General features: G+C 32.9%; 1 protein-coding gene across 1 annotated transcript; it reads left to right on the plus strand.

Moving 5' to 3' along the window:
- Positions 1-8,119: 8,119 nt before the first annotated feature.
- LOC21411238 (Bowman-Birk type proteinase inhibitor) lies at positions 8,120-8,873 on the plus strand. Its single transcript, XM_024165383.1, has 2 exons — positions 8,120-8,326; positions 8,426-8,873. The coding sequence occupies exons 1-2, from the start codon at positions 8,209-8,211 to the stop codon at positions 8,674-8,676; spliced, it is 369 nt and encodes a 122-aa protein (XP_024021151.1). The 5' UTR covers positions 8,120-8,208; the 3' UTR covers positions 8,677-8,873.

The raw sequence follows: 8,873 nt of genomic DNA on the forward strand, positions 1-8,873 counted from the left end.
CCCGTGACAAAAGATATAAATAACTCCCTCTCCTTTGTGCGTGCCCCTCTCAGATGGGTTGGGTTTTGGCGAGGTGGAGAATCGGGGTCGCTACCTTTTCAATCGTCCTTTTAGGGCGTCTCTTCTTTTCTAGCCTACTTGGTAGAGTTGATCGGCTTGTCTTTGATAGTTCTTTTTAGTTAAGATTTTGTTTTTATTTTCATTTTGTTGCAGATGGTTGTGTTGTGCGATGTTGTTTCTGCGTTCTAGGTTTCATGTTTTGTGGTTTTGTTTTTCACTTTAAGTACACGGTGATGTGTAAGATTTTTTATTCGTGTCTTGTTCGTATTTATGGATACTTCCAATATTAGGAAATTTAATGCAATAGTTTGTTAAAATAATAAACGGTAAATCCTATTAGTCAATTAGAGATATAAAAGTTTCTCAAAATTTACGGTTGTTTGATAGAAGAAGAAGATTTGACGATATCAGGAAACTGTTCTACTCTCTATCTATATATAAATTAATGTATTGACGAGTTCCATTGGTATGTATGTTAGAAAGAGGACGAGAGAAAGAAATACAGGCTTGTTCTTTTGAGTGAAAAATTCAAAAAAAATGTAACTCGAGTTACAATTTTATTCGAGTTCATGTTCTTTTAAGTTTAAACTCGAGTTCAAACTCGAGATTAGGACTAAAACTCGAGGTCAAGTTTCCTCTTCAACTCGAGTTCAGAACCTCGAACTCAAATTAATAAACAATATTTTTTCTATTCTTAAAAATGCTATAATTTTTTCGTGTTAATTCTAATTGAGATGATTTTTTTCTATGCGTTGACAACGAAAAGACGAATAAAACCCGACCCATATACCCAATTAAAATTTTTCATCAACATTGAGTTTTTATTAAAATACTATCTAAATATAAATTTAAGTTTTGACTCACTGAAAAATAAACTCAAAAAGATTCTTATCTCAAACCATAACTCAAATGTACACAACCAAACATAAACTCAAGTTACAAGTTCAACTCAAGTTATAACTCAAATTCAACTCAAAAATTATACTCAAGTTAAACTCTAAAAGAACAAGCCCACGGTTTCAGTAAGTCTATTCCCATCAAGAAATTGATGTAGGTATCATGATACGCTCTCTTAATTTAATAATTTTGTTTTGTAAAAATCAGAAATCCCTAACATATGAGATCAGAGCCACGTTTAAAGCACTTATGAATAAGCACAAAACGGCAGTAAAAGGTGTATAAGTTTTGCTGTTGGTAATTCGACTATGTCTGCCTCTCTCCATTTATTGGTTGCTGATGGCTTATGTATAAGATTCTACTTTTATGGATGATAAATTTATTTTGTTCAATCTGGTGCACGCATAACGAATATATAAATAAAAGGTCCTTTGACTTTTCTTCTGCCTACATGTATCGAATATTATGTGACGAATCATGACTGTACATTGTTGACTTTATTATTTTATGATGAATTATGATTGTTGTTGCTGTTGTTGTTATTATTATTATTATTATTATTATTATTATTATGGTCATCTATATTAACGAATACTGATGTCATGATAATGCTTGTTTCATCAAAATTGTGCTTTTCTATATGCTTGAGTGCTTTACGCACATTATGATGTATATAAGATATATTATTATATGAATGTATGTTACACATTGTATATACAAAGCGCATTAATATATTCTACTTTTTATGTTTGCCTTTATTAGGAATACAGTTTTATGGTGCAATTTTAAATAAATAATTAGTGCTACATATTCATATATATAAAAAAGACGGTAAAGTTTCTGGTCAATTATCATATTATGATCTGAAATTTGATATTTATATACAATTTGAATAAATCTATATGAACGGTAGGTAGTAACCATAGTGGTTATATTTGTCAAATTGTGTGATATTATTTTTCAATTACTCGTGATTCTTATGATCATGAAATGACAAGATATAATATATATTTTTTAATTGTTGTGGGTGTATAATATATATATTTAGGATCGCCCAAAAGTTGACCACTACAATTAAAATATATGAACATAGATTATAATATATATATATATATATTTAGGATCGCCCAAAAGTTGACCACTTATTTTATAATAGAAGGCAACCACTTAAATTTATAGAAGGCAACCACCGACGTGCCAGTGCACATACGAGGTGGACACATGCGACCCTCCAACATGCGACTCTCTTACTACTAATTACATGTTGAGGGCTGAGAATCTTCACTTCATGAAGGAAAACTAAATATATACATATATAGGCTTGAATAATGAGAGCTTGCCCCCCATATATTGCCTCAATTACTAATGTTGAGTCTTTTAAATAAGTGTAAGCTTATCCTTTAATAATGATGAAACTATATATAAACATGTGTTCGTCAATTTAGCCATATACTCTCTACTTCTATTTTATTTTAGAGTATGTATGTGATGTATACATATTTATGTGTATATATATATGTATGTATATATAGAGGCACTCGCATTACGATCGGACATGTAAAACATAGAACGATACATATGCTTAGTGGTTCAACATAGATAGTTTGGACTTATTACCAAGTGATCACTAAAACACTTGTGGTAAGTAATGCTTGCCCTGCCCTGAACCACTGTGACGTTGAGGGTTTTTAAAAAAGCGTAAATTTATCCTTAAAAAATGATGAAGTTAAAAGTATTTTGATACGCCTTTTAATTAATCAAGTATTTGTAGGGATGGCAATTCGTGTTAACGGGTCGTGTTCGTGTCATGTTGAACCCCTCAGTTGACACGAATAGGTCTGATATGAACACAACCCATTTATTAATTGTGTCAAAATACAAAACCCAAACACGACCTGTTTATTAGCGGGTTGACACGACATGACACGATTAACCTATTTATTAAATAGGTCGTAAACCTGTCGTGTCAACCCGTTGATTACCTGTGAACAAGTTTATGAAACAAGTTGTAAACGTGTCGTGTCAATCCGTTAATTACCTGCCAACACGTTTATGAAACACGTGATTAATAGGTCGTGTTAACCTATTTTTGAACCTATTTCAGAACCTATTTCTGAACATGATTCTCAACCTCTTTAACATGATGTAGAGACATTACATAATCTAAGTTCAAAATTAAAACAAACACATGAAGGTCTCTCACAAATTAAAAAACAAACACATAAAAGTCTCACAAATTAGAAAATAAACATACATGATTAATAATTAAACATTTAAATAATTTGTTGCAGTGGGGGGACTCTAAGTATATCATTACGTTCAGCCTTCACCTCTTCATTAAAATTTACACGAAAACAAATATATATAGATACAAGTTAGTTCAAAATCAATATAGGAAATATACATAATTTAAATAAGTTTGAAACCACCTTTGTCTCCATATAACCAATCTCTGGTACAAACAAGTGCTTCAACTGTCTTCGGTTTAAGTGAGCTACGAAATGAATCAAGAACTCTACCACCAACACTAAATGTAGTTTCAGAAGCAACTGTTGAAACAGGGACAGTCAATATATCACAAGCCAGCTAGTGCTGGATATCGAAATTGGTTTGATTTCCAAAAGGAAAGGATATCAAGCTCTGCGGTCCTAGCCAGTCTTGACTCATCTAAATAAAGATCAAGCTCTGATTTCTGTGATGCGGTAGTAGACTCAACTGAAGACATCCAAATAAAGGTCATTATGAATGCAATGAAAAGGGCATATTCCAATTTCTCACCTCCTTTTTCCTTCCTTATAATTGCCAATACAACTATTTTACCTTTTTGTTTCTCTTTTTTTCTTTTTATGTGTGTAATAAATAGATTGGTACTTTTGGCTTCCTCTATATTCTGGCGCTTGTATTGTTAATCTTCTGAAATGTATCATCTCCTCCAAACCAATCAAGAATCTCGCCGAGGCTACGTTGTTCCTCGGAAATTTTCTGTTCATCAAGGTTGTTGTGGAAGATTTTAGGAATGGAATATCTGGTTTCTAGTCATTGAATATAAACATACATGATTAATAATTAAACATTTAAATAATTTGTTGCAGTGGGGGGACTCTAAGTATATCATTACGTTCAGCCTTCACCTCTTCATTAAAATTTACACGAAAACAAATATATATAGATACAAGTTAGTTCAAAATCAATATAGGAAATATACATAATTTAAATAAGTTTGAAACCACCTTTGTCTCCATATAACCAATCTCTGGTACAAACAAGTGCTTCAACTGTCTTCGGTTTAAGTGAGCTACGAAGTGAATCAAGAACTCTACCACCAACACTAAATGTAGTTTCAGAAGCAACTGTTGAAACAGGGACAGTCAATATATCACAAGCCAGCTAGTGCTGGATATCGAAATTGGTTTGATTTCCAAAAGGAAAGGATATCAAGCTCTGCGGTCCTAGCCAGTCTTGGCTCATCTAAATAAAGGTCAAGCTCTGATTTCTGTGATGCGGTAGTAGACTCAACTGAAGACATCCAAATAAAGGTCATTATGAATGCAATGAAACGGGCATATTCCAATTTCTCACCTCCTTTTTCCTTCCTTATAATTGCCAATACAACTATTTTACCTTTTTGTTTCTCTTTTTTTCTTTTTATGTGTGTAATAAATAGATTGGTACTTTTGGCTTCCTCTATATTCTGGCGCTTGTATTGTTAATCTTCTGAAATGTATCATCTCCTCCAAACCAATCAAGAATCTCGCCGAGGCTACGTTGTTCCTCGGAAATTTTCTGTTCATCAAGGTTGTTGTGGAAGATTTTAGGAATGGAATATCTGGTTTCTAGTCATTGAATTTGAGTGAAAGAGTTACAAGGGAGAAAATCAGAAGTGGGTTGGTAATAATCTCAATGGCTTTACAGTTATTGATATCAAATTCTCCACAAGTTTCCGTTATCAAGCACAGAAATAAGTTTCCAAGATACGTTGATTATGGTGAGATCTTGGGACTAGTAAAAAAAAAAATTTTCCTTGTGTTCTTTTATGTTCATTTTTGGTTAAAGGCTCAGAATCTTTTGAGTAATTTGGTTTTCAATTGTTTGTTATTTGATTAAGAGAGGATAGTTTTGTTGTTTTAACATGAATGGCCATCTTAGTAGGTTTCAGTTATGGGCTTCCCTCCACCGCTTCTCATTATCATTATAGATTACCAAACAAACCAAATAAGTTGTAATGGGTAGTTATTTACGGCCAAGGAAATCTAGAAAAAAACAAAAATAAAAACAAAAACAACCATAGCTCAAATCAAATCATCAAAATAAAAACGAAAAATAGACAGGGAAAATACCCCAAGGCCGATTTCAACGGAGAGAGTGGAGAGTCCAGAGAGAATGAGGTGGAGAGGAAAGAAGAAGCGGCGAGGGTGGGTGAGGGCGAGGGTGGGTGGGTCTGGACTGAGAGAAGTGGTGGTCCTCCGATGGACTGAGAACTCAGGCGGTGGTCCTCCGGTGGACTAAGAGCTCAGGCGGTGGAGAGGAGAGTTGAGAGAGAGTGGAAGTCAAAGGAGAGGAGAGTCGAGAGACAGAGGGTTGGACTTTGGAATGTTGAGCATGGGCGGCTGTGACTTGTGAGATTAGGAAGTCTTATAAATGCTGAAACATTTTTAACCTAGATAATAAATGGGTAACAAACGGGTTATATAATCGTGTTATCTAAATATGACACGTTTAATAAACGATTATCGCGGGTCAATTGCGGGTTGGTGGGTCAACCTGAAAACGATCCGTTGTTTAATCGTGTTTCGCGGGTTCGACCTGATTTTGACCTAAACTTATTTATGATAAACCTAAACCCGCTAATTTCGTGCGGGTTTCGAGTCGTGTCGTCGTATCGCTACCTAAATTGCCAGCCTTAAGTATTTGCTATAAATTGGATCAAGTGTGTATATACATATATATATATATATATGTGTATATATATAGGATCATTAATTGGACTCATTCGTGTACATAAATAAAGGTAAAAACTACTTCAAAAGACAAACGGTAACTAACAGACTAGAACATTTTTTGCGTGCTTAATATTCGTTGAGTTAGGTAAACAAAAAAGACATTATCTGACGGCAATTGGGTTAAGGGGAAGAAAAAAAAAAAACCGATTAAAAAAAACAAAAACAAAAAAAAGAAAAAAGGGCAAGTGCTTTTTATGCCGAGTAATTAGTTGTTCGGGTGAAGAACGCATCTGTGGTAAAAACACACCTTGCATATTGATTAGGCATGGTTGCAGAAAGTGCCAGAAACTAATAATTAAAATGTTACACGGATCTTAGTTGGGGAAAATTTTTGTAATTTATCATTGCATTTATTTTGTAAGCCCTAATTGATGAACAACCACATTTGTCTAAACTTATTAGCAAAATATACCGGATTCAAGCTGTTTAGTTTGGCAGAACAGCAAACAGTAAACTAAACAATCACATGCTGGGTAAAAAAAAAAGGGTAATAAGAACACCATATTTAATTAGTTTGCCAGAAAGTGAAAGTTTAGTAGTTGAAACGTATGAATTAGGAGGAGTGTCATGATAAAAGAAAAAGATATTAATAAAATGAATTAACTACGATGGTACTTAAAATTCACAATGTAATAGAAAACATCAAATTGATCATTAGTCAAATAATTAACTGGATTCATATTGCAGTTTAAAACAAAAATAATATATTTTAAATATAAAAAGTGCATATAGTTTTTTCAAAAGGTCTCTTTATAAAAATTAAGGTGTCGAATCACCACTTTGAGCAGGCCTGAAGATAAGTATATAAGAAGATTAAATAGTTAAGTCGTGATCACGTAATATGACTATTATTTATAAAGCTAGCTAATTTTCGTACATGTGAAACATGTAAACAAGCCTATTTGTCAGCTTTCCTGGATTAGGTTGAGTAGTATAACGCAATATGACTTGTATGATTTGAATAATGTGATTGATTGTCTCTTTAGAAGTTTAGTACTGAACCTAATTTAAGAAAGCAATTATATTGTGCATATTCAACTCGCCAAAAGTTATTTTGTGCTTTGAGATTTTAAATAAGATTTAAAAAATAAATTATTCTCAAAATTTTGGATTACCGAGTTTATAAAATTATTAGTTAAAGAGATTTTTAATTCAAATCATGGTAAGTAACAGTTAGATCGTTACATGAATGTACTATGTGTTTTTAATAATATAAAAAATGGTATTTTCACTTTTAAAGAATCATTCTTTCTATACTTTGAACCCAATTTTTCGAATGTAAAATGTTGATTTTACCCTTCTATTTATTTAATTAGAAATTAGATATTTTACATTGTTACAAAAAAAAAATATAAAAACTCAAAAAAATTTCCTATAAATTCTAAATAATTTAAAGTAGAGTAATGATCACGTAAAATGGAATGTTACGTAAGTTTTTAAATTTGTCTACAGTTTATAAAGCTAGCTAATTTTCTTACACGTGAAACAAGTAAATAAGCCTATTTTTGTCCCTTTTTTCCTCTTATTTTTGTTTTAGCTTTCTTAGATTAGATCAGGTTTAGTAGTATAACGTGTTTTAATGTCAGATTAGTCAAAATTTCATGATCAAGATGAGAAAATATGTAAAAGCAACAAACCCTAATTATAAAATTTGACAATTAATAATTTATATATTCTATTGATTGTCAAAAATTATATTCTACTGATACATAATATCCCATCAAAGATTTTATACTATTTTCTTCTTTGAAATGGAAGTATATGGTACAAATACAGAGCACCATTGATTGTACTACCTGTCATCTGTCTGCGAGCATGTTTTATACATGTCCAAACCAAAAAAACAAACGTTGATGTGGCTTTTATCATTTAAAGTCGATTTCTCTCCGCCCCTTTGCTGCCTCTTTCTCTCACTATTTCTCCTGCCTCTCACTCATCTCTCTCTCCACTTTCCTTTGCTAACTCGCTAACCAATGGAAACAGAAAGTTATAAACATTGTGCACGTGCCTAAATAGAGACTGAAGAATAATATATATATATATATATAGCAGGCTCTGGCGAGACCCTTTGTTTCAAATATGGTCCCACAATGCAACTATTTAAACGTAGACCCTTGTTTCCGCATCAATCATTCCCTTTGTTTCAATGGTCCCACAATGCAAATTATATAAACGTCCTCGCGAGACCCTTGTGATCTGCACCAACCATTCACTTACTATCAATCTTGCATAATATCATTAGCAAACCAAAATGGCCTTCAAAAATGTTTCTGTGATTTTACTACTATTTTCGGTCGCTCTTGTTGCAGCTATAGCTGATGCTCGGATTGACCTTAACGAGATTTCTACTGAACATTCTCCATCTGCAGGTATGAATATATATATGTGCGCGCGCGCACACATATGTACTTCAGCTTCCCTCATTTATACTAATGATAATGATATACTTTATATATTTGTTATTTTAGGTTTTGGACAAAAATTCTGCTCTAACTGTGAGTGCGAGAAAGAATCCGAAACCACAAAATGTTATCGTACGGACGTGAAGGTAGGCGGATGCCCCTTACGTTGCAAAGGAACTTGCATTTGTACACTAGGTATCCCACCAATATGCATTTGCAAATATAAGGTTGAGACCTGCAATCCTGAAAAATGCAACTCCATCAGTACTACTGATATGCTGACGTTTGAGAATCTTCTCGCTGTCAAAGGCGCATGATGAATAATTAGAAACTATATATTGCATGCTACATGCAATATATTACGCCTATTATATATGTATGTTTATAAAACTACCAAGTCACTAGAAAACTTGGGGGTAATTAAAGCTTGCCACGCTTCAACCACTGCTGTGATGTTGAGGCTTTTAATAAATAAGTGTAAGCGTATCATAATAATGAAGTAAAACTTCAGTAA

The sequence above is a fragment of the Morus notabilis genome, unplaced genomic scaffold, assembly GCF_000414095.1.
Source record: "Morus notabilis unplaced genomic scaffold, ASM41409v2 Scaffold179, whole genome shotgun sequence".
NCBI classification, from domain to species: Eukaryota; Viridiplantae; Streptophyta; class Magnoliopsida; order Rosales; family Moraceae; genus Morus; species Morus notabilis.